At 48.1% G+C, this 24619-nt stretch overlaps 2 protein-coding genes and 1 long non-coding RNA gene across 5 annotated transcripts; 1 reads left to right on the top strand and 2 right to left on the bottom strand.

Moving 5' to 3' along the window:
• Positions 1–97: 97 nt before the first annotated feature.
• On the bottom strand, positions 98–23243 carry sox13 (SRY-box transcription factor 13). Of its 3 annotated transcripts, none has more exons than XM_011614384.2 (14): positions 22964–23243; positions 9508–9724; positions 9325–9427; positions 8326–8412; positions 7379–7551; positions 7221–7289; positions 7017–7131; positions 5857–5933; positions 5332–5497; positions 5011–5135; positions 3578–3683; positions 3288–3458; positions 2611–2827; positions 98–2212 (listed from the first exon to the last, which is right to left on the bottom strand). In XM_011614384.2, the coding sequence occupies exons 2-14, from the start codon at positions 9721–9723 to the stop codon at positions 1924–1926; spliced, it is 1914 nt and encodes a 637-aa protein (XP_011612686.2). In that variant the 5' UTR covers position 9724; positions 22964–23243; the 3' UTR covers positions 98–1923. The 3 variants fall into 3 exon arrangements, with proteins under 3 accessions (XP_011612686.2, XP_029682287.1, XP_003973791.3); XM_029826427.1 differs by having other exon boundaries at positions 7017–7128; XM_003973742.3 differs by having other exon boundaries at positions 1924–2212; positions 9325–9424; positions 22964–23242.
• Positions 3709–6164, top strand: LOC115246828 (uncharacterized). Its single transcript, XR_003885916.1, has 3 exons — positions 3709–3847; positions 5064–5528; positions 5692–6164. It is a non-coding gene; the product is annotated as an uncharacterized lncRNA (long non-coding RNA).
• Positions 22980–24469, bottom strand: LOC115246827 (adenylate cyclase, terminal-differentiation specific-like). The gene has a single exon (XM_029826428.1). The coding sequence runs from the start codon at positions 24364–24366 to the stop codon at positions 23662–23664; it is 705 nt and encodes a 234-aa protein (XP_029682288.1). The 5' UTR covers positions 24367–24469; the 3' UTR covers positions 22980–23661.
• Between the last annotated feature and the right edge of the window lie 150 nt (positions 24470–24619).

The following is a 24619-nucleotide window of genomic DNA, read 5'->3' as shown; positions in this document are numbered from 1 at the left end:
ATGGCTGGAATTTACTCATAGATAGGGCCCTCTGATGAATAAAAGATGACTTTCTTGTTTGAGAAGAAATGGGAAATGGGTTGAAAATAAATGAAACTTTTAACACAAGCAATTTATTTGTCTTGGGAACAAAAAAACCCACAAAACTCTGAAAACATAGAGAAACATACACCTTTAAATTACACAGGCTCTTATAAACAAAATAAAGTCTCTTTTATATTTACATCAGCAGGGGTGATGACAGGTAACTCAGCAAGTCTGCACCACATTGGAAACATGACTACGGCCCCCACGGTGATTGTATCAGCCAAACCCAAAGTTCCAAATGATTTTCCAGCTATTTTATCATCCAGCAGTCATAAAGGAAAGGTTTGTCAGTGAGAGTGTTGAGAACTAGGATGCTAAAAACGGCCCGAGCTCAGGAGAAGCGCTCGGCACCGTTCTGTCTGGTTCCAGGTCCAGAGAGTCGCCATTAAAGGAGTTATGAGACCTAAAGCAACGTTAACATTGATGACTTCCAAATCTGCAGCCTGTTTATCAGTAGGGGTGAGTCTCCCAACCGATCCCCACCTCATCTCTACTGAAAAGGTTTTAAACTGCGCAGACGGACTCCTGCATGATCGTCACAACGGCAGTTCCTGTTTGATTTTGGTGGAACGAGTTAATTCAGTACCGTGGAGAATTTGGGGAAAGATTTGTCTCTAAAATAGTGGGGCTGTTTCGGGGCTGGGGGCATCTCTGTTCTCCTGAAATGGTCCAGTGGGTAATTCAATGCTAATATTCAACTCTTGCACTGTCAGCAGTGGCTCTCCGGCAGCAGAGAGCCACGCCACGAGTACAACATGACGATAAACAGCTACTGCTCCCACATGTGCTCACGGGCTGATGTGATCCACAAACCGGGGAGGAGGCGCGAGCACGGGAGCATGAAAGATGAGGTAAGACGACAGTTAACAAACGTGGAAAATCTCCAGCTCTGGTGCAGTTTCAGGGATCCTGAAATCACCTGAAATCATTGTAGAAGAAAATGAGAATTCCTGAAACAACCCGACATTGCCGTTTTACATTAAAGATTTTTTTTTTTTTATGGATGTTCTCTGCAGGGGGCTGCAATAGCAAATAAAACAAAAACACTGGATATACACACGGCAAGCAGAGGCTGAACAACAGAGTTAACACTCGAGCAAACAAAGTAAAGGCAAATGTGCCATTCTGAGGTAAACAAAGCTCTGGAGGTGGTTCTGGAGGCCACAGCAGGTTCAGCCCGACTCAACTGGACTGACTGAGTCAGTGATTGGAGCGATGGTTTTGAATCTCCACCAAATGATAGAGAAGCAAAAGAATACCCTTTTCCTTCGGCGGGAAGGATTCTAAATGCGTTTGTGTCTTCAGAGCACACTCTTCACTCAATGAATGAATGAATGAACACCAAATTCACTTAACCTGCCTCTTCTGAGGCTCGACCTCTCTTCTTGAGATCTTTTTGCAGTAATTCCACAAAACTACTCTGGACTTTAAGCGCTTGCAAAATCTAAAAGAACCTCTTCCTTTCGCACTGGCCGTCCAGCAGGGGGAAGCACTGATCTAACGTGCAGCTCCGTCAGAAGGAAGTCCGACTCAAAGGTAACATAAGAAAAAAAAAAAACAAGAGACACACTTGAAACAAGAAAACTTACTGCATCCCAACATCTGGATCCTAAAAATAAAAACAACAAAACAGGTGCTGACATGTCTGTAAAGGGAAACCAGTAAGATAAGCGCTTCAACTGTGTGTACATGTTAAACTTCAAGGGACAAATGTGAGCACATCGTCCCCCCCCCCCTTCAGAGACAGCTTCCTCACAGAGTCAGGACCTCAGGTCCCCCAGTTACTTCCCTCCCCAGCACACAGGTTTCCCCCCCTCTCAATCCCTCCCCTCACGTTCAGTCTGTGAGGAGCACCAGTTCGCCCTCGCTCCTCTCTCCACCATCACTCTCCTCCTCCTCGCTGTATGGCACACGCTCCCTGTCCCTGTCCCTGTCCCTGTCCCTGGGCAGAGACGCAGACGTGGTCTGGCCCTCCGCTCGATGTGACGGGGCCGGAACCTGTGGCAGATAATGCTCCAGTAAGGCCGGGTGGAAGGGGACGGCTGCCACCGAGACCGAGCTGCAGCCGCCGCCTGGAAACTGGCCGTCGCTGTTGGAGTAATGGAGTGGTGGCGGTTCCGTTTGACTGGGAGGACAAATGTGGGACATGGACACATGAGACATTTCAGTTTGAGCTCCATTTATCACTTCTGCTGCGTGATCCTGAAGCACCGGAATAAACTGATGGTATTTTCAAAGTGACTCCATGTCCAATAGTCATTCCTATTCCTACTGATATCCGGTTCTGCGGACCAGTAAGGGACCAATTCCTGCTACTGGGATTAGGCTTGCATCCATGACACAGATCTGTTTGCTTTTATATCTTAGCAAAGTCTTGTTTCTAAATTATTGTCAAAGAAACAAATCAAACAGTGAGACTGAAATGGTTTAACTGGACTAGCAAGACGACGGTAGAGAGGAACTGGACCTATCTCTGGCCATGTTTACAGGATGTGTACTTTCTATGTGTGTGTTGGTGCGCACCTGTGTGTGTAGGTCGCTCTCTGCTCCTGCCGCCGGCTCTTCATCATGGCCTTGTACTCGCCCACTCTCAGCCTTCGTCCCTCCACAATGCAGGTCCGTTTGGGTCGGGGTTTGTATTTGTAGTCAGGGTAGCGCTCCAGGTGCTGCCTGCTCAGCCTGGCCTGTTCCTCATAGTAGGGCTGCTTCTCCTGGTTGGACATACCCTTCCACCTGGAGCCTGAGGGCCACGCCGGGAAGATGGAGCCACAGCAGAAGTGTTCGTTAGAATACGCACATTTTCAATTTAGCAAATTTTCATTTAACATAAAAAAAAAATCTGGAACTAGGAAGTGATATATTGGCTTTGTATCAGTTCAACACTGATGCGCAAGGATGCAGATGTTTGTTATGATGATCGTTTAGACCGGGCGTCTTTTTCCATAAATATGTTGTCCATAGATGATTTATTCTGGATATATTAGACTAAGAATGAACTGTATCTGAGTAAAGGCTGCTCACAGCAGTTCTCAACAAAAGACCTGAGGGTGAGTCTTTGGTTCTTAGGTCCTGAGACAAACATGGGGTGTGTGTGTGTGTGTGTGTGTGTGTGTGTGTGTGTGTGTAGCAGGTGGCTGTGCGTGCCCTCCCATGTGCCAAGCTATGTCTCAGAATAGTGACAGAGTGAAACCCATCCCTACCCAGGATCTTGCTGATGGAGGAGTTGTGCATGTCAGGGAAAGCCTGCAGGATCCTCCTGCGCTCATCCTTGGCCCATACCATGAAGGCGTTCATGGGTCTCTTTATGTGGCCTGAGGAGGGGGAGGGCCGGGGCCCGCTGTAGCTGCCTGGGCCAGAAGCAGGAACGGTGCCTATACACGAGAGACACGGTCACTAGCACCTGATACATGTGGAGATTAAAGAAAAGTCTACAATGTTGCAAAAACTGAAAAAAAAAGATGAAAATGAGTGTTCATGGGGCCACGGTTACCCTCGGAGTCACTGCTGATGTGGTCCTCTGTGGACTGCAGGTCACGTCTGTCTTCAGCCCGCACAGAGTGGGAGATCCTCTCGCTGCGTGGAGGCTCTTTGTAGTCCTGCATAAAAACAGAGGAGGGATCCGGTAAGTTCGGACATCCAGTCCACCTTCATGCTGGAGCACAAAGGGACACTTTGAACACGGAGCAGAGCTTAAATGGTGACCGACAGTATTCAAGGCCCACGTTTAAGGCACGCGTGTGCACCACGGGCGCTATTTAAGGTAAAGAAAGTGCACGCTCATCCCATCAGCTGCCATTTAAATGCTGAGCTATAAATGCAAAGAAAGGAAATTACAACGCTGCGTGGGGCACAGAAGGGTGTTTATTGTTTGAAGGCGGGAAGGTGAAGGAGAAAAGACAGAGACGGGAATGTAGCAGCACAGTCGTGTCACCAAAATAGGGCAGAGCTGTGCTAACGCAGCGGCAGAGGTGAGACAGTGAAAGATAATGGGAGCGAGCCACAGACTACAGTATTTCAGCGGACAAAGAGGGAGCGAGCAGGTGGTTCGGTCAATGCCGCACACAGACCTTTGTGCTATTGTGAGGCTGCGACAGCTGTTGCTCCAGGACCAAGCTGGGAGCAAAGCTTCACACACCTCAAAGGATCCAAAACCAGCACAGGAGGTGGAAAAATAAGCTTTTATTGACGCCGAAACGTCTGACTGCAGAATTTGCGAGGGTGACCTCAGACCTTTGGCTCAGACCGGCGCGGTTGCACTGGAGCGTAAAGCAGCTGGAATGAGGCTCAGCACCTCTCTGGAATTGTAGCTGTGCTCCTCAAGGCTGAAGCCTGCGAGGAAGCAAGTCTTTACACAGCCAGTGAAGTCTAGTTCATAACAAACATAGTGGTTAGTCGGCTATGGGAAGGGATCTGCCAAAGCCCCCAGAAGGAGCTGGCCATAGATCCCGATTCACCGCTGGGAAAGGCTGCAGTGAGGGAAAGGTTGTAATGAAACCCTTTAAATTCTTTGTAGAACAGGTAGAATACTATGAAAGGTAGGTTGTAAAAGGCTTTAGAATGAGGTTCTACCTGTATGGACACGGGACAAAAATAACACTCGGAGTACCGCTGAAAACAAGAGCGGTACAAAAGGACCTTTTATGGTTCTAAGCAACGCTGTCGCCAGTGCAGCGGAGGAAAAAGCTGGGACGGAAAGGCTGACATGAATTCATTTCAATGCTGTTTTCCAAATCAAACCTCCGTCCTCACTAAAACCACAAAAATACAGCGTATACAATGGACAAAAGCGTTACTGATGATTACACTTTGCATCACATTTTGCATTCAAATGTTTCTGTTGTGGGACTAAAAGGGATGATTATGTAACCGGGAGGGTATCGGAGCAGGTCAGTAAAGGGCCGCGTGCTCTGAACGCTAGCTCACCATCTTTCCACCTCCGTCTCTGTCCCTTTCTCTCTCCCTCTCTCTCCCCCCAGTACCGTGGCTCCGCAGGAGCAGCTTGGCATCGTGAATGGCCTGGGTGACCACATCACCGTCTCCAAGGTAACCTGGAGACAAAAACCACAGGAAGATTGAAAGAAAATGAGGACCAAATGATAAGAGAATGACAGAGAAATGGACCACGTCCCTTCAACACACATCATTAATGTCATGAGCAATTCATTTTAATGGATTCTGGATGGGATTAAACATTTTGGATCTAATAAACCGGAATCCTTCAGTCTGACTGTCAGCAGGACCCACCGAGGGCAGTCCGTTGAGGGCTGCGGGACACCTCTCTATGAAGCTCTCTTGACCTGTAGGCTCCTTGTAGGGCCAGAGAACCCATCTCCAGACTTTGTGGACTTTGTGCCTTCGTCAGCTCCATCCCCTTTGGCTTAGAGGTCAGATTCAAGGGCTGACTGGCTTCCTAAAAACACAGTGATAACAGACGAGCAAGGGTGAGGCCATGTAAACACACATTCTGGCTTAACAGAGGACAAGGGCGTGCGTCTATTCCAGTTATGCAGAGAGGCTTGGCAAGCCCATGCACATCTGCCACACCTTAGTAGTGTTTGACTCTTTTGTCTTCTTGTCATTCTCTCTTTTCTTTTGTTTAATCAGGTTGTTTCCCCACGTCAGCTCAGCAGAAAAAAGAGCGACTCATTACTCTTAGCAGACAAAAGGAGACGCACACACCTACTGCGGACCACACACCCTGATCATTAAAAAGCTTGGACTTGGACCTCGGCTGTTTGTGTTGCACATTCAAGCGAACAAAAGAAGAACCTGTCGGAAGGTGCTGCTGGTCCTCTTGACGGTGGTGGGGTGAGGGTTCTGCAGCAGCTGCATGGAGTAGTCCACGGCTGGGAGAGGTGGAAAAGGGAGACGCGGAGTGAATTACCACCAGTCTGAACACTAGAAAACGTACAGTCTGTGACAGCAACATCCCATAAAGATAAACTCTTGGCTGTCTGAGGAGCTTTCCCATTGTAGTTTCCATTGTTCCTCTATCCCAGAGTAGCATTAGCATCCATCACAGTGAGCACGGATGAGTCCAATAAGCGCAATCAGACCGACGGGAGACTCAACCGAAACGAACCGCAACAAGAACGTTCCTCGGATATTTTCAAAGAAAAGTTAACTGCAAACTTTTATCCGACCTCTTTCACAAGGCTGAACAGTCTTACACATTTTTTCAGCATTCATCTGCTAAAACATTTTGAAGCACTCGCACAGCTTGAAATATTTCATGAAATAAAGAACGCAAGTGAATGGTTATCCTTACAGGCCGCCCACGACGTTTCAAAGAGTGGCCTTGTGTCTTTTAGGTTTGAAAAGCAGAGAACACAAGGTGACCTGCGAGCACAGCACAGACTTGTGAAAGCATGGTTGAACAAGGCTGCAGCTTTCTAAGCTGTACCCTCTGATGCATGTTAACTGTGCAAACACCCAAAGTCCATGAAAGCTTCCATCAACTCTACTGTTCAAGTCTGTATTTGTGTCTTTGTATTTGCTGAAAACCAGGCATTGAATTGAAGGGTAGAGGCATTTAAAAATGGGCAAGAGGCTGAATTGATTGCCTTCTTTTTGTCCCTAAACGGACAGAGCTATTGCCTGATTGGAAGGGTGATTATAGGCTTGAATACGCTTTTAAATGACTGAAATCATACTGAATTCAGAGGCCCAGGGCATTTTTCATTGACCTGCTGGGGTCATATATGCACCAACACATGAGGGATCCAATAGGATGAGACTCAGCTTGTCACCTACAGTCCAGTCAGGAGACGTTTGTCTCAGCCAGAGTGATTATTGGGCCCATGGTCACATCTTTTACTGGTCTTTTACAGATGATCAAGTGAAGTTCAAGGCCCCCAGAGTTCAAGGGTCATTACAAAGGGTGTCCGTGTTTTCACTCTCGTGTGCTGTGGCTCTCTCAGTGTTTTCACCTGGTTTGCACGGGATTGGCTGCAGTGGCAACGTCATCTGTGGTTCAGAGGTTACTGGGAGGGCTTGAGGGTTGGGGTGGAAAGCAGGGATCATCACGTAGGGCATGTTCACCTGCTGAGACGAGACAGGATAAAAACATCTTAGGCAGGACTTGTGGCGCGTCTGAGGCAGCCGCCTCCAAGAGGGTCGTGGTGGAGGCTGACCTGGATCTGCTGCTGAAGCATGTTGATCTTGTGCTGCTGCTGTATCAACTGCTGCTGCTGTTTGGCAATCTGAGACACACAAGACACATCTTCACATGCTGGTATTTGTGTATTTGTGTTATTTGCTCAGTCAGAGTTGGCGGAGGTGTGAGGGGTACCTGCTCCTGCTGCTGCCGGGCCAGCTCCATCTGCTGCTGCTGCTTCTCCAGCAGCAACGCAGCCATGTTGCGCTGCTCTGAGTGGGCTCCTAGCAGCTGCTCCCTCAGACCGCTCAGCTGGTTGATCATCATCACCAACTGCAGCTCTTTCTCAGCCAGAGACTCTGGGGTACCTGAAGGTCAGGGACCAAAAACAGTCTGAGCATCCAGCAGAGCCGCGATGAGGGTCGTGACGCCTGTTATTGCATACGACAACGTTCTAATATGCTTTCACATGAAAATAATCTCCTGCAGCTGCATGACCCATGGATGCCATGTTTCAACCAGGGATGCTGAAATTTGCACGTTCAGCCTGATTAATTAAAATGTTTATCTCCGTTAACTTATTAGCAGTGCAGCCACAGTTCCACTCGCTGGACTGGAACACCGATGCAACCCGATCAAGGTGGTCGGCTCCAAGCGACATATCGGCGCCCTCTTTGGGAGGGTTGAGATCAGAAAATCCAAAACACAGTCGACCAACTTTAGGTCGTTTTTGCGCTCTGCAGAGGGGATTGATGGACTTCTGGTTAGTAGCTACCAGGTCAACACGGAGCAAATATTAGTCATGGATTCATCCAAAGCACATCAGCCGCGCCCCGCCCGTTTTATAGTTTAATGGTAAGCGTTTATCAATTGTCATGGGTCCATTTGCCTTATAATGAGACACAATTAATAATGAAGATGCATTTATGGTGATTAAATGACAACAAAACAGCGATTCATCTGACTGCAGCATTTAACTCTAACGACCTACAGTTCAGTACATCTGGAACGGTTCTGAATCGATCAGTTTGACACTCTGAAGTGAAATTCTCTCGACGTCTAATGAAGCAGGCGAGACAGCTGTAACACTCAGGAGTGTTTCAGAGGTGCGGAATGTAAACTGATGGCGTGCAGAAGCTGACCTTTCAGTTGTCCGGCAACCACCGTGCTTTTATCCAGAAGTTTCTCCTTCCAGTCTGCATTCAGCAACTTCTCAATAGTGGGAATGACTGTCAAAAGCAAACAACAGGTACTTAGCAGAACTGTGCCGCTGTGCACTCAGTGGCACCAAACAACATTTGCTGCAAATAAAATCCATCAGACTGAGCTACATTCTCAGAAGCTCCGCTGCTTCCCTAATGGCCTTGATTGAGGAAGACGTCCGAGGTGTCGGGGGGCAAAGGTTGTTTGTGTGTCTGGGAGAAGTTCTGAGTGTTTGAGTGGATCAATATTTGGACAGCGAACAATCCAAGGTCAGATTTTTAGAGAGAACCTGAGAAAAAAAAATTACAGAGAAGAATAGAAGCTGGTGAACGAGCCGAGGGCAGGGGGAGTCTCAGGAGCAGCATTTTAGCCTGCCTGCGAGGACGCGAACAGAAAAGAGACAAGGAAAAAAACACCCTGGCTCCTCGGGACCAGTGCCACTTCCAGGTATTGATTTTCGGCAGACTGCAGAGTTTTGCACCGATCAGCAGCAAAATTCACTGCACAACACACTCTGACATCATCCAGTGCAGAAGAGTGGGCTCCACATACGGGTCGACGGGAAAGAAAACCTTCAAGTTCCCAGTATCTCCTACCCAAAGAGCCTGTTCCGAAGTATCAAACATGCACCGAGCGCTCGTGTTTGATCAGATAAGCACAGTCCAGATGAATGAGTCGCGAACAGATGCATTTGTATCCCACTGCGGCGTGACCTCATAGACTCGTGACGTATGACAACGAGAACGGGGAAGAACAACCGTACAAGAGTCTCTCAGGAAGCCCTGCCACACCGAAACGGAAAATATTTACACCTTCTTCCGGTGCCACTTGTTGCTCTTTGGAGCCATTTTTCTTAAAAATTAGCCTCAGTCTTTATGCATTTTTAATGATTTTTCCAGGACTGGGACAATAAGGCCATCATGAGTGCTGCCACAAACCTTCCTTGAAGTTAGCTTGTCCTTCTGCTCGACTTATGGAGAGCTCCTTCTGTCCCGAGGGGCTCTGCCTGTGGGGCAGCTCTTTACCTGGCGATCCATCCTGCTGAGACAAAGACAAGCTCTCAAACAACAATAAGAGTTTTTCCCAGTTCGGACCACCTCTCTCACCACGCGGCATCTTACCGAAGGGGAGCAGGAGAGAGGCGGCGTCAACTGGCGGACCTCCAGCGGGTGACTCCCTGGCCAGTCACGTGAGGGAGACGTCTTGATGGTGTCCATGCTGGTCATGAGTCCTCCTCCTCTGCAAGGCTCTTCGTGCTCTATTTTGACTCCAACGCCTGCCATGCTGACATCTCCTCCAGAGACGAGGAGAAGTGCTGAAGGGCTCGGCTCAACCATTCTGTTGAAAGACAAACACCACATGAACATGAGTGTCTTTTGGGCGTGGTGAGGTTTGGGCACTCGTCACGCTCATTGCTAGATGATATCAGAGACAAAGGAAAGGAGGAACAACAATGTGTGAAGATGTCTGATAAAACTTTAAAGCCTGCTGATGAACTGATACAACAGACCGGTTCTATCCTCTTTTAAGGTCAGATACAGCTGGGGACGTCACGATAATGTGTTCATACACTTAAATAATGGAATGTTCCCATCCAGCTCGACAGGTCTTATGTGTACATTTAATTTCTAGATCACGAAATCAGTCTGGTTGCCGTAAAAGGTGGATCAAATCTTCAGAAGTTGTTGTTAACCTTGTTTGTAGCCAGACAAAGAAAACAGGTAAGTAGAACAGGCACACTACCTCACATCATAAGTTCTAATAAACTCCTCCTGTTGTCAATCAGAATTGTTTCAGTATTCTTAGAATCAATGTTGCACCCCCATCATAAAAGCCATCACTTCCTGTATCAACTAAAACATTCCAGGAGAAAGAGGAATTTTCATTACAACAATGCGATGAAGCAGAAGAGAGGCGTTTCCTGGAAGGGAACAATGCACAGGTGACAGTAAAAGGTGATAAACCGAGTTATCAAAACATGAGTTTGGGTGTGTGTTATGTCCCCCGTCGAGGCCTCACCTACACTTAACACGCATGCCGCCCCCCCCCCCCCAAAAGAGGCCATCAGCTCAGATCAGCATAAGATGAACAACTTTATTCACTTCACAAAACCACAATCTGTTTCCAGCTTTCACTACACACACACACACACAACACACACACACACACTGGTGTTCCCATGAAGTTTAAAAAGCTCTTGTGTCATCAGCCGTCCAATCACAGGTGGATAATCTCTCCCAGCTGGCCAATCCCTTCGCCCCACCTGAGCCTCATCACCTTCACACACACCCACACTCACAACATCCCCGGGGAAGAAGAAAGCCGGCATTAGGAGCGCGACCTCCTCCTATATGACCCCAGGACCACAGCAGTGTGGCAGTGAATGGTGGGAGACAAATGAATGGAGAGACAGGTGGAGCAACAGAGGCTGAGCATGGGCTGTGCTCCAGCTCTGCAGCGGGACCAAAGAAAAACACAGCAGACAGCAGAACAAAACAAACAGAACACACAAGGGCAGAAAGTGCACATATATATTAAGAGGCAGAAAAAAGCCATTGTTAGAGCCAAGGAACAAAGGAAGTTCCAACAATGGGGGTGAGGCTGACAAAAGCCACCGGCCGCAGGAAACGGGCCGGATAACAATGCCAGCGGAATGTGCCGACCAACTCGGGAACACAGAAAAAAAGCGGCGCGCCACCGTTGTGCAGAAAGGACGGCGAAGCTTAGACACCCCCCACCTGACCTTCCCCAACTCATGGAGGCTGCATCCTGCAGTTCTGAAGAAAGCCACCTGTCTACCGTGGTCCAGGACCCTGAACATCAGTGAGCTCGGAGTGTGTTTGAGGGAAATTCCCCAAAGCCGCCTTCAGATTTTCTGCCTGTGAGATCTTTAAAGGATCAGAGGAACGTTATCATGGTGACACTCAGTCCAAGCTGAGAACAAAGTCGTCCTCCATCTGTGACGCTCAGACAACATCCCGCTGCCACCGTCAAAGTTACATTTGAGCACAAATCCATCTGTAGACTGGTACACAAACGTGCACAAACGTGCACAAACGTGCACAAACGTGCGTGTGCATTCTGCATCCTGCACAAGGTTGAGTTTTCAGAAGAGAACACGCTCAAATAGCACATTAAATCCAGCCGGGAGCCAAACCTGCAGCACTCGGCTCAATCGATACCACCTGGTTTATGACTGTTCACATAATTACGGGTGTGTGTGCGCGCGCGTGTGTGTGTATGTGTGTGTGTGTGTGTGTGGTGGGGGAGACAGAGACAATGATAAAGCTATGTAGGGACCAGCAAACATGTCAGAGGAATGAAATAAAGCTCATCAAGGACGATCGTGACATTTTATTTTTTATTTAAGAGAGAAATTTCACAACTTAGGATGGGAACAATACAAACTTACCCTTTGACCCCTGCTTTGTCTGTCGTCTTGTCCCACCCAATGAGTTATTCCTGGGTCACAACCCCTTCTGTGCTGAACTGCCACAGGTGTCTTTCACACACTTGTGTGTGTGTGTGTGTGTGTGTATGTGTGTGTGTGTGCCACCGCAGAGGTATGCAGAGAATCTGTCACTAACAGCCAGTGTACCGGTATGTACAGTATACACACACACACACACACACACACACACGCACAGTGTGTCTCCTACACAAAGGGGCTTTTAAAAACAATGCTCACAGTGTCTTACTAATAGAAACCCGGCTTGTAATCACACCACTCACATCTACTTAAATGCAAAATTGGCCTATATGCAAGTGTGTGCGCGTGTGGCCTGCATTAGTTGCATAGCGCTGCCTTTGTTGAAGGGTATCGGATTGAGGCCTGGTCCTCCCGAGCCCCTGCAGGGTTGTTCAGGTTTTATAGGCGCACGCCACAAGTTGCTTTGAAATCACAATAAAACAGACGTGGAAGCAGCTGCTGGAAGCAGCAGGGCAGGAACGTTTACGACCAGGGGACAAACCCGTGGCTGGGAGGAAAGGAACTGGTAACCGGTCTGGTAACAGGAGGGTTCAATTCCCATGGGCTGGGGTGCCCTTGAGCCAGGCACCCTTTTCCCCACTGCTCCTGCCTGGCCTCGATATTATCGGCCCACATTGGCCTTAAAATGTTTCTATCTTAATGACGCAAGTTTTAAACAACATGCGTGTTTTATACATCGAACTCTTCGGCTGCTTCCACCGAGACGTCAAACGATGAGATGTGATGTATAGTTTTAGAGCTATTTGGGTCTGTTTGCACAACTCTAGCCATTATTGGCAATACTCATGCGCGGCGTTAACAAACACTTAAACCAACCGGAGGTTTGGACCAGGAATCTGTGTTGAGTGGGATCTCTGAAAGGTGCCGCTGGTTTCTGCCGCTGTCTTCAGCTCTTCTGATCATTTGGGCTCCACTTGACTTCGCTGTGTTCAAAACATCAAGCACCTCACGCGGCCCCCAAACACCAGCCGTGATTTTAGCCGGTCAGATGTTGGTCCATCAGGTTACCGGAGCTGCTCTCACGCTCCACCAACGCAGCTTTTACATTTCCAATTGTTGCTGCAACGTCTCTAAACACAGTCCGAAATAAAGTCCACATAATTACGGAGCGGCTTGTTTAATGGCGCGCTGTTACAGGGGCATGTTTGTCCTGGCCCCCCCACCGACCTCCTGATGGGGGGGGGGGGTAATGGAGCATGACAGAGACAGACACCCCAGACACACATCGGCTACCCTCCTGTGAGCGCCGACAGCGTTTGAACGTTACAATTCTCGTGACACAGAATCACTTCACACAAAACCTTCAGTTAGCAAACAAGTTTTAACATGTCAACCCCCCCCCCTCCTCCCCCGGGGGGACTGTCAGCGAAGAACCCTTCTGTTGTTCCCCGGTGCTGTTCTTTTGTTCCTTTATTTTCTTATTCTCTCACTCTCTTTCTTCTCCCTTTGACAGGAGCCTTGGGGGAGTTTATAATCCGTTTCCCTGTCTGACCGACGCCACAGGCGGAATAGCAGAGCACACAGAGATGCCGTGCAAGATGCCGTTGAAGACATTTAAAGGTTTGTGTATTGATAAATGATGACTGCAGTCACTTTGAGGGGTGGCTGTTCCCTGAAGGGGGGGCATCCAAACCTGAAAATCACATCATTCAGTGAGCAGAGCTCAAACCCACTCCTGTCCTGAACGAGAACGCCTGCACTGATGCGCTCTGACTGCATTTTGTGAGCCTAAACGATGCATTTCTGGTCCTGTTCAGACGGGTGTGAAGCGCATCAACAAATGTTTGGGGAAATGTTTCATAGCTCGCACTATTTACTTAGGGATGATAAGATGATGTAGCGATCAGTGCCAGCGACTGCCTGCAAGGCTTGGCTGAGGGCCCGCGGGTAAAAACATCATAAGGACACACCGCACCTCAATAAAAGCACACACACCCACCCACACACACGCACACACACACACACACACGCAATCCCAACCCACACATATTTTGTATACATTTCCTTCTACTAAAGATGTTCTTTATTATCTTTATATTATCTAACTTGTCTTGTTTTCCCTTAACCTGCATTTCACCCTTTGCATAAAAATGTCTAAAACGTGTCGCTTTTGTTCATTAAGCAGGTTATAAATAATTGGGGGAATATGCAAAGTTAAAAAAATGCTCAAGATAAAGGACATTTAGAATATTCCTGATCCTCTGCTGCCCTGGTGAATGGAGAGATTTCTCCTTTCTGCACACAAGCCATGGAGACGGGCTCGCTCCCTCGTCATTAACGCCCCACTTCAGTTACCTCTGACACCCCCCCCCCCCCCCCCCCCCCCCCACCCCCCACCCCACACTGGAGGGGGGAAGCACAAAGAACCTCTTCAAATACCACAGCGCAGCAGCCTGATTTGCATAATCAGCACGTTGTTGCAGGTAACCGTTGCTGCAGCTCTGACGGGCCCGACGGAAACATCAAAACCGGTGCGATTTCATTCCGAACAGACCGGATTTGTTTTCGACGACGGTTTCCAGGACATCCAGGCTCCTCTGTTGCTGCTATTTGAAACGTGGAGCTGGGAGGAAGAATGAAAGATTGAACTAATGCAACTTCCCCCTGACATACGGGACATGTGTTTTTGAGAACCTCTTCTACACCTCCAGCTCCACCTCCATCACTCCTTCAGCTTCAGTGAGGCTGGTGGTGGTCAGCAGAACAAGCAGGTGTTGACCACCGTCTGGTCCTGCTGCAGCGTTCTGAGGAACGCTGGTTCTCCGTGGCGGGTTGTCGGCCTGTAAAGAGCACCTGTCGCTTCCTCTTCCAGCGTCCAACTTATCTCGTCACAGTCGTAGCTAAAGCATCATCCACAGGTAAACACAGCAGATGCACCAGGCTCATCTGTGGGTTCCTCCTTTGTGATGCTTCGGGATCATTTTGGTGCTTTCCGTTGTGCTGTTGTCAGAGTTTCAGCCACAGAATGAGATGGTTTACAGAGCGGAGCAGTTATTGACCTGTCAGGATCAGCACTCAGAACGATAATGAGCACGATCACACCGACACGTCACTGTCAGACACGAGGAGCAGCGCCGTCTTTCACAGCGGGGACGCCTCTCAGAGTCAGTAAATTAATGATGCTCTGCTCTGGGTCTCACGGCTGACAGACGAGCGCAGCAACAATCGAACGTGGCCGACCGAGATGCAAATTTCCCGGCTTCATTTCCGTTGCATTTGTCAGTAAAGTTAGTGGTGAATGAAAGAAATGTATGGGGGAGGCTTCCTAAGCTCCAGTTCAGGACGACTCGTCTCTTGTGTGGCACTGGTCCCAGTAAGGTCAGCATTTTCTAAATGATCCCTCAATAGGTAACGAGACACACACACACACACACACACGCATACACACACACACACACACACACACACACACACACACACACATCTCTGAAACAAAGCTGCCTCACACTGGACTCATTAGGGAATGAGCTCTCTTGACTGGAGACAAAAGCTGTGCCCTCTTCTCTTTTCCTTCCCCTCTCTTCCTCTGTTCTCTTGGCCTTTTGATGTCAAGGGTGCTGGACCACTAATGCAGAGTCCCAACAATACGCTCATCGAGATCACATATTCAGTTTCCTCATTTTTGTCTTTCTTTTATTGTCTTATTTTATCTCTCTCACTGAGACAGTGCGTGTGTGTGTATGTGTGTGTGTGTGTGTGTGTGTGTGTGTGTGGGTGTGTGTGTGTGTGTGTGTGTGTGAGAGAGAGAGAGACACACACACAGAGAGGGAACCGAGGAACCAGCCTGTTACCACCGCAGCCTTTCTGATGATGAAGATATGGTGTGATGGAAAACTGACTCTGTATAAAAATTCGGAGGGAAAATTCATCACTGATGAATCTACAAAACTTCTCTGCATTCACGTGTTCTCCTGTCTTTCAGGTTCTGGAGGTTTAATAAAGCTCTCAAAGCACACGACGGCGGCTCGGATCTCAAAACGCTCTTCTTGATCCTCAGAAGAGAAAGAAGATGTTCGGCTGCGTAGGGCCAGACGCTAAACTTGGACTGATGTCTGGTTCAAACAGGAGGAGAAGGGAGGAAAGTGAAAGCTACCGGAGGATCGGCCATGGCGACGTATGCGACTACACTCTGTCCAACGAGATCGTCTCGTTTTTATTCGAGCACCCATCCGTGACCAGGAGGCTCTCAGAGAAAGCCACTTTGGTCTGCTGCCATATCAGACCAGGGCCACCTAAATAATCCAGACAAAAATAATTCCCAAGCTACAGCTTTTAACGCCGATATGACGGGAAATGGGAAATATCGATGGAGCGCAGCTTCAAAACGAAGTGTTTCTGGAGGTGGGAATCCCTCACAGTTAAAGGAGAAGCTCATCAGAAGCTCACACAGGTGGAGGCGTCAGCATGAAAACACCCAACGCTGCTTTGACCATTCATTTTTAAACCCGTGTTTCTCTGCAAGGACAATTCCTGTCAAAGAGACAAACGGGACGCTGACCTGTAACAATACCAGGGGAGTTTACGGGGGTCTAGGCTGAGGTTTCTATCTTACATCAGGCAAGTTTTTTTGTAAGTGTTACGTATGAACAGTAATTATACATCTCCCTGCCATTCTAGCCCCCCCACCCACCCCAAGCATTCGCCGTTTCTCTAAATAAGAAGTAAAAATAGACTGATGACACAACAGCGCCCTTCACAAAAAGACTGAAGAGGGAGGAAAGAGGGAGACCAGAACTCCGGCTTTATTCACTGATGCTTTATTCTTCCGCCATTTAGAAGCGCAGGTTAAAAGGCAGCCATTTCTCTTTTTCATCTCCCTCTTTCTCGTTCTCTCTCCCTCTGAAACAGGTCGTCCATTGTGGCAGCTAGCAAAAGGCTACTGTGGCATTTATAGGAGAGGAGGGGGAAGAAGGGGGGAGGAGTACAGGGAAGACAAAACACGGTACCAATAAAGAGATAGAACAAGAGGAAGGGAAGAAAGGATGTGTATGAAAGCCATGTTTTTTCTTCATCCTCCAAACCCCCCCACTGCTCTCCACCCCTGCCCCTTCAGGCTAGCTCAGACAAAGGAGGCCCTACTCTCACAATGTACCCGCTCTTTTAGCCCAGCACACTTTATATCCTCACTCCATTCACGGCGGCTTCTTGAGAGCAACCACGTGTGCACAGCATATGTGTGTGCGTGCGTGCAAGAATGCATGTGTGTTTTATGGAGTTTGTAATGGTGGCGGGGGTCTATGTTTGCCCAGGGTCTTATAGGAGTGGGGGCCATGGCTCTGAAATGTTACTATGGAAACGTCTTTGAGCAGTAAGGAGCACAACAGGTGATTCTGCAGAGGTCCTTCTCATCTGAACGTTGAGACACAGCGGGGGGCCTTAATGTGTCTTTCCCTCAAGTATGGCTGCTTATGCTACAAAACAACTTAGCCCCATGAGTCCTAACCAGCTCCAATAAACAGGAGATCATGTCTGAAGTTCAACTATGGGATCCATAAAGACTCGCAGGCCCACAGATTTAACTGGACTATGGTGGGAAATCTCTGTTTTTGTAGCCCGTTAGCAGGCGAAACAACAGAGGCAAGAAAGAAAAGGAGTGAAAGACAGTGAAATACTGTAGAATCCACCTGGATCTTCTCAACCGAGAGCTCGCCAAAGGGGAAAAACCCAGATGCGGAACAAGGTGCTCCCACCAAGAGCCGACATGAAGAGTAACCAGACTTTATTTGTGAAACTCAAACTCATTTTTGCAAAGCCAAAATGAAGAAAATGACTGATCTGTCTCCTTTCGGGGGCCACCTAAAGCTGCGAGGGGCTGCTTTTGAAACGGGCTCGTGTAATAATCCTGGTTCCTCTTCAGCATAATTGAGTCAAAGCTGGATGAGCCGAAGCAGATAAACCAGCCTGGTGGAGCGTAACCCGGCACAACTGCTGACACCAAAATCCACACCTAAAAGTAGCATTAGAGATTTCTTCTACACAGTAGAACATGATGCTGCATGAAGCGAATGTTTCCACCCAGTTTAGAGGAGGTTGAGGGTTTAGATCGGCACCCTGGAGATACTCAAGGGCCAGAAGCTACAGAAGATCAAGTCAAAGGTGCACTGAAGAATTTGACCTTTTTCACCTGTTCGGAGGAGCAAAGACAAATCTGAGCGGTTGGAGACGCGACCGCTGCTGTGAAATGAACGAACCTTTACGGATGAACGTTTGCTGCGAGGTGCTGATCCAGCAAACATGCGGTCGCTCCTATTTGCACCTGAATAACGTGCGCAGGAACGTGCATTTCAAACCGCTACGGTTCGTTTTAAATCCACAACCCCACAGCGACAACAGCGCCGTGTTGGAGTCTGAGGACAGCTATGAGGACGGGAAACAGGCAGGTGGTTTGAGTCCTGCGCAGAACTCAGGCATCAAAGGTTTTTGGTTCAATTCTCAAAATCGTACATAAATGAACAAGTGGACCGCTTACGGGGCAACCGCTCGCCAATCAAGCAGATGACCTCTGAGGACAAACAAATCACATTAAATCCTTTTGTGTAGCATAAAACACTTGATTTTTCCCACGTATTCGTCATGAGAAAAACACATTTTTATCAATCCTTTTAAACCTACACATCCTTTATGCTGCTTATTCAGGCTGCTTGTACATTAGAGGTCATTTCCATTACAAACTTTTTCTCCCGTGACACTTTTGTCTCAGACGCATAATTGACAGCATTTTACCGTGACAACCCCCCCACGTGAACCTGCTCCTTCATGCCTCGTGTGCAGAACAATACGCTGCAGTTATGTGAGGATCATAATGGGAACAGCGAGACAAAACAAACCTGTGGGTATGGCACTCTGGCAAACACACGAAGCCACGCACCTCCACACAAAAGCTTCCACACAACTCCTTAAACACACCTCGAACCTGTGGGAGCGTGTTTTTAAACACTGAATGATGCTTAGAACAGAGAACCAGACAAGAGAGAGAAAAGTCTTATTTATATTTTGGATTAGTGTTCTAAAGCGATATGAGAAATGTAAGCTGCTGTTCAGGGACGCTTCCGCTCTTTCTTCTTAAACAAAAACTGGATTTGCAGCTGTCGTTATTAGCGCGCCGTGTCTGACGGTGTGGGCTTTACTTCTGCATTATTAGCACCTTATTATGAGCTTATGAGTGCACATTCAGAGCCCAGCTGGCAGAAGATGAACACACTTTGCAGCATGATGTGCTGAACAGAATCAGCGCCAATGACACGAAATATTCAAAATCCCTGTTTAACCTTCAGCTTCACAGAGCCCAGCTTCCATCTCGGTGAGAGCTGCACATTAGCACGCGCACGTAAACAACCGCACAAAAGGTGCCGATATAAAGAGGTAAAAAGTCTAAGAGGTATTTAACCTTGCAAGCAAGGAGGCAAACTAATCACAATCAACTTGTTTGTGCTTCTGCGAGAGCTTGCTGCGTCTAAAGGTGGAATCTTACCTTGAAATTGTGTGTCAAAGCTGACGGGGTGGTTTGTGTGAGTTTGTGTGCTGCTGCTGCTGCTGCTGCTGCCTCTCGGTGTCTCTGACTGTGGCCCATCTTTGAAATAAGACTTTATCACCGCCCAGGAAGAGCGACCCCGTGCACACCTTCTCATCACATTATGCTGAATTGTTTGGGGTTTTTTTCTTCTTCATTATTGAGACACATACTGGAATAAAAGCCACTCCATGGAGGGCGCTACGTGGCCGCAAAAGGTGAAGCGTGAAACGTCCTCCACGCCGGATGGCGCTTTGGTCGGACTACATTCTTGGATTATTCCAAACATAAAGTTTAATGCCACACGCAGCACTCAGCGCACTGAAGAGTTGGCAAAGAATCCGTGCAACAGCACGACAACCGCAGGCTGCAAAGTGGAATACTCGGGGCTCTAATTAACCGTTACGTCTCCTCATTTTCAGTCCACTTTCAGGTGCTTGTTGCACATTTTCCTTGAGCCTAAAAGTGCGATCCCATTCTACTTAAGCAGCTGACGCAGGCATTGTTGCGCGGCCTACATCATCGCCAAGGGAAACGCAAGCTACATCAGTGTTTACATGTGGAATTATACTGTGCACTGGAGACTTGAACCGCCTGTCAAGGACGTGAAGATGTAAATTGCAATGCGAATAATTTCCAGCCAACAGGTCGGACAATAAGAGCCAGCTGTGAATAGAAACTTTAAGTACATACTCGTAATTAACTCCGAGTAAATTGCTGCACCCCATCAAGGCTTGAAAAAACACCTATAAGTGCCAGTTATAGTCCAGTAACTACCGGAGAAGAGCGAAAAATTATTATGAGCTGCTGGCGAAGGATTCCTAAGTCTTGTGTTGTCTGGCAAGTAGTCAAAGGTTGTGTTGTTGTGAAAAGAAAATGTGTTTTATGACTGAAACTACATGACAGTTAAAAAGAGATAACCCCTCACAGGGAATCAGTTCTACCTCCAAGTGGAGGTTTGGTCAATGGTGGTGATGCTCTTATTGCTCCTCTGCAGTGTTGATACCAGTCAAATGATGAACCCAACATCAAAACTGTTGCTAACTCAGTTGCTCCCTCTAAGACAGATCAATAGATCGGTTCTGATCCATTTGAGAGAAGACGCTGATGGGAAGAATTGGGCCTGGATAAATCCGTCACCTGTCATGTTTATCAGCCCAAGGACCCCCTTCAAGATTAGCTGCCCTGCTCACTCCTCCAGCGCAGACAATGCGGATCAAGGTTCTCATTTAAAAACATCCTCAGGTTTCCCAGAACCTCGCATTGTGCCGTGTGATTGGCTCGGCCTCACACTGCGATGAAGGACTACAGACACCCCATTCTTCTCCGCTGTGGTGCGTCTCTGTGGACTGCTGCTTCAATAGGATTCAGAGAACAATGTCCACAGGATATAGGAGGTCAGGAGGAGGAAAAAATAACAAAACCTTTGTCTGCTCCGCTGCCCTTGTGGATGCGTCCCATGTAGAGGACACACAAGCACGTAAAATACCCACATAAAAAAAAACACAAAACAAAGAATAACAAGTATAATCTAAGCTACAAGCGGCATTAAACAGGCCTTCGCTCTCCTTTGCCCCCCCTCTCTCCATTCTCCTGTGACCCCTGGCCTTTCCTTCATCTTTGTTCCTATTTCTTTGTTCTTTCTTTCTTCCTTTGATGTTTGGGTCTCGGAGCGACTCATTCCTAAAGAGGATTTCATTCAACTAGCAGGTGGGGAAATTGGCTCAAACAGGCCCAAATTAAACATTTAAATCAAAATGGCCGTCTTCCTGTTTGTTTTAGACTGGAGGTGCCAGAGCCTTTTGTTTATCAGTCTACCACTTTTCATCCTCCTACTAAAAACCCCTCATCAAAGGGTTGTTTTTAGATTCAAGGGGGCACTACTGAGGCGTAGTGCCCCGCCCATGCGCAGGACTCCATCAGATGGAATTACATTAAACACAAGTTTAATATGTGGTACTGAGAGTTGTTCAAAATTACATTTCCAGGCAATTGCTCTCACCACTTTTCTAGTTTTTGCTAACTTGAGATTCCCATCTTGCCTCGTTGATGTGCACCAATTCTCAGCAGGATCGAATGTAATCCCCGAGAGGATTTCCATCAACGGCCAAGAGTGGAGAAAAGGCCAGAAAATAGGCCCAAAAATGACTATTCAATCCAAAATGGATGACTTCCTATTGATTTGAGGGTTGCTGGGGTTACATCAACTCTTTCTGTAGGTCTTGGTGGAAGTAACAAAAAAAAACAAAAAAAAAACATTATAATTACAAAAGGGTCCTCACAAGGACCTTGTCCTTGCTCGGGACATCTGCAGGGGCAGAATATTTATGAGGCGCAGGCATCGATTTGTTATTCCAAACGATCAGCGGTGCTGTTCATGAAACATATTGAACAAATCACAGCAAACCTTGACAACTTCTGAAACGCACAGAGCAAAGTTGTGTTCCAGGCTGTCTGTCCACACCAGGCTACCGTAGAAACATGCTGGAGCAACATTTTTGCAGCCGTAGAGGAGAACCAATCTCAATACTCAAATACCTGCCTAGCGTGGCCGGGTCGTTACGCACCATCACAGTATGTCTAATCACGTTATGGCCAATGTGTCTGAATAATCCCATGAGGGGACTCGAACAGCTTTGGCTACTGTTAGCGCGACAGCAGAGAGAAGGTAGGAGTCGTCCTCCATGGACCCATTCACCTGAGGGAGTGGTGGCAGAGGTGAAGGTTGAAACGGCAAACCACTCCTAGTTTATTCTGTGTGTGTGTGTGTGTGTGTGTGTGTGTGTGTGTGTGTGTGTGTGTGTGTGTGTGTGTGTGGAGAGAGAGAGAGGAGTGTTTGTAGTGGAACAGCTTGATGCACACATGCAGCTCTACAGAAAGAGACGGAGGTCGGAGACTCCTGAGAGTTTGAATGTAAAGTTGAGTGCACGTTGGGTTTCTGTCAATATAAAGAGGATCTAGCGGAAACGAGCCGTCATCTGATGCAGAAATGATGGCTCCTGGGGCTGGACGTGGGTGACCAGTGGGGCTGAGGCAGGAGAAAAGCCCCCGTCTGTCTGCTGACAGGCTACAGATTAGGCTTCCCGTGTGGTTCCAGTTTACAGTCTGCCTCTAAAAGTAAAACCACCTTCTCAGTTAATTCCTCAATTAACTGACATTTTCACAGAGCAGAGACCCTGAACTCTGCATCAGAGCCGCAGAACAGAGCTGATGACAGTATCTTCCTCAAGAGCTAGTTTAAAAAGAACAATCACATGATTCTGAAACCGAAATTAAAAAAACAATCATCGGACCCGAATAAGCTGAAATTGCTCCACTGCATCTGCCTGTCATCATCATCACCCTCCTCCTCACCATCAAACCTGATTATAGTGTGAGCCTGAAATTTCTGGCACATGCACACTGAAGATGTCACGGACTGCGCGTCAGATGAGGATGATGGTTCAGCGCCACCGCGAAACTTTACAACAATGTCCCAAAGTGAAGTTTTAGAAAGTTTCAAAAGCAAACGCGACGCTCCGCTGAGTTCTGACGCACAGGGAAAAGACCTTTCACACTTTGTAAAGTCTTCACTCACCAGTGAGACGAGAGAGAAAACTTCCGTACTCCCGCTCTTCCTCCCCGGCGGTAGTTCCTCACCGCATTCACGGCACCGCGCAGTGTTGCGGGACAGCGGCTGCCGCTCGGTCCGTGCGCAGGGGCCCCGGAGAGGCTCCGTCCGAGCTGCGGGGGGTCGCTGCCTGCGGTGGTGGCGCTGCCGGGGGACGGTGCTGTGGCGCGTAAAGGTGTCGGAGACGCAGAGCGCAGCCCTGCTCTGTCTCTGCCGGTCCCGGAGACTTTCTGCTCTGCTCTCCAGCACTCACCGTCCGCAGCGCCCTCGGGCTCACCTCCCACTTAAAGGGAGAGGGACTGATTTCCAGGTGGCGAACGCCTCTCCGCCACTGACGCCGCGTCATGTCAATAAAGCGGAGTCTGCTGGGTCCCAGCCATCGGCAGCCCGAGCCCAGCTTTCCTACATGCACACGCATGTCAGACATCCATTTTTTTTTATTACTATTGATGTTATTTAGAAATACAATCATTTAAAATGTGTTGCTGATTTTCCAAACCAGTTTGTTCCCTGACATGAATGTGGGTAAACAGCAGATCTGTCCTGTCCCGTCTGCTGGTTCTGGGGTCCAGATGAAGGTTGGGTGTTGAACATGTGATATTATCTATCACAGGTCCAAGTGTTGTTATCGATCATCCCACCAAAGGGGAACAAGTGGGTCTAAATCATTTAACCCGATTAACTGGAACTGATTTTAGACGTTCAGCTTCCGGTTTGACTGAGCTGTGAGAAACTGGTGGTGAACTGCAGGTTGATCGGGTCTGTTGGGTCACCTGTTGGGTCACCTGTTGGGTCTCCTGTTGGGTCACCTGTTGGGTCTCCTGTTGGGTCTCCTGTTGGGTCTCCTGTTGGGTCACCTGTTGGGTCTCCTGTTGGGTCACCTGTTGGGTCTCCTGTTGGGTCACCTGTTGGGTCACCTGTTGGGTCTCCTGTTGGGTCTCCTGTTGGGTCTCCAGTTGGATCACCTGTTGGGTCTCCTGTTGGGTCTCCTGTTGGGTCACCTGTTGGGTCACCTGTTGGGTCACCTGTTGGGTCTCCTGTTGGGTCTCCTGTTGGGTCACCTGTTGGGTCTCCTGTTGGGTCATCTGTTGGGTCTCCTGTTGGGTCACCTGTTGGGTCTCCTGTTGGGTCTCCTGTTGGGTCACCTGTTGGGTCACCTGTTGGGTCTCCTGTTGGGTCACCTGTTGGGTCTCCTGTTGGGTCTCCTGTTGGGTCTCCTGTTGGGTCACCTGTTGGGTCACCTGTTGGGTCTCCTGTTGGGTCTCCTGTTGGGTCTCCTGTTGGGTCTCCTGTTGGGTCACCTGTTGGGTCACCTGTTGGGTCTCCTGTTGGGTCACCTGTTGGGTCACCTGTTGGGTCACCTTCATCATCACCAACGTGGTAACGACCCTCTGATCTTTTGACACAGCACAGGTGTAAATTTAATCCACCTGCATGTGAGAAGGGATCTTGTTTCCCTGAATATGTACTTAAACTCCCTCTCTTTGCCTCCCAGCAGGCTATTGCTAAAATAAGAATTTACTACTAATTAAAGCAACTAATTATAGTAAGTACTAATTTATTTTTTTTTACTAATTTTACTTACTAATTATTGCACCTTTGAATAAAGGATGATGATGATTG

This window comes from Takifugu rubripes, chromosome 19 (assembly GCF_901000725.2).
Source record: "Takifugu rubripes chromosome 19, fTakRub1.2, whole genome shotgun sequence".
Lineage (NCBI taxonomy): Eukaryota > Metazoa > Chordata > Actinopteri > Tetraodontiformes > Tetraodontidae > Takifugu > Takifugu rubripes.
Note: the sequence above shows the minus strand (reverse complement) of the source record. Positions and strands in the feature narration are given on the sequence as shown.

Bases quoted from the DNA above. Each gene is read 5' to 3' on its own strand.
- sox13 (XM_011614384.2), bottom strand. From the start codon at position 9,723: ATGGTTGAGCCGAGCCCTTCAGCACTTCTCCTCGTCTCTGGAGGAGAT. The intron at 9,428-9,507 runs GTAAGATGCCGC...TCTTTGTCTCAG, and splicing joins CTCTCTCCTGCTCCCCTTCG to CAGGATGGATCGCCAGGTAA. The intron at 5,136-5,331 runs GTGGGTCCTGCT...TTTTGTCTCCAG, and splicing joins CCCTCAACGGACTGCCCTCG to GTTACCTTGGAGACGGTGAT.
- LOC115246827 (XM_029826428.1), bottom strand. From the start codon at position 24,366: ATGATGAAGGTGACCCAACAGGTGACCCAACAGGTGACCCAACAGGAG.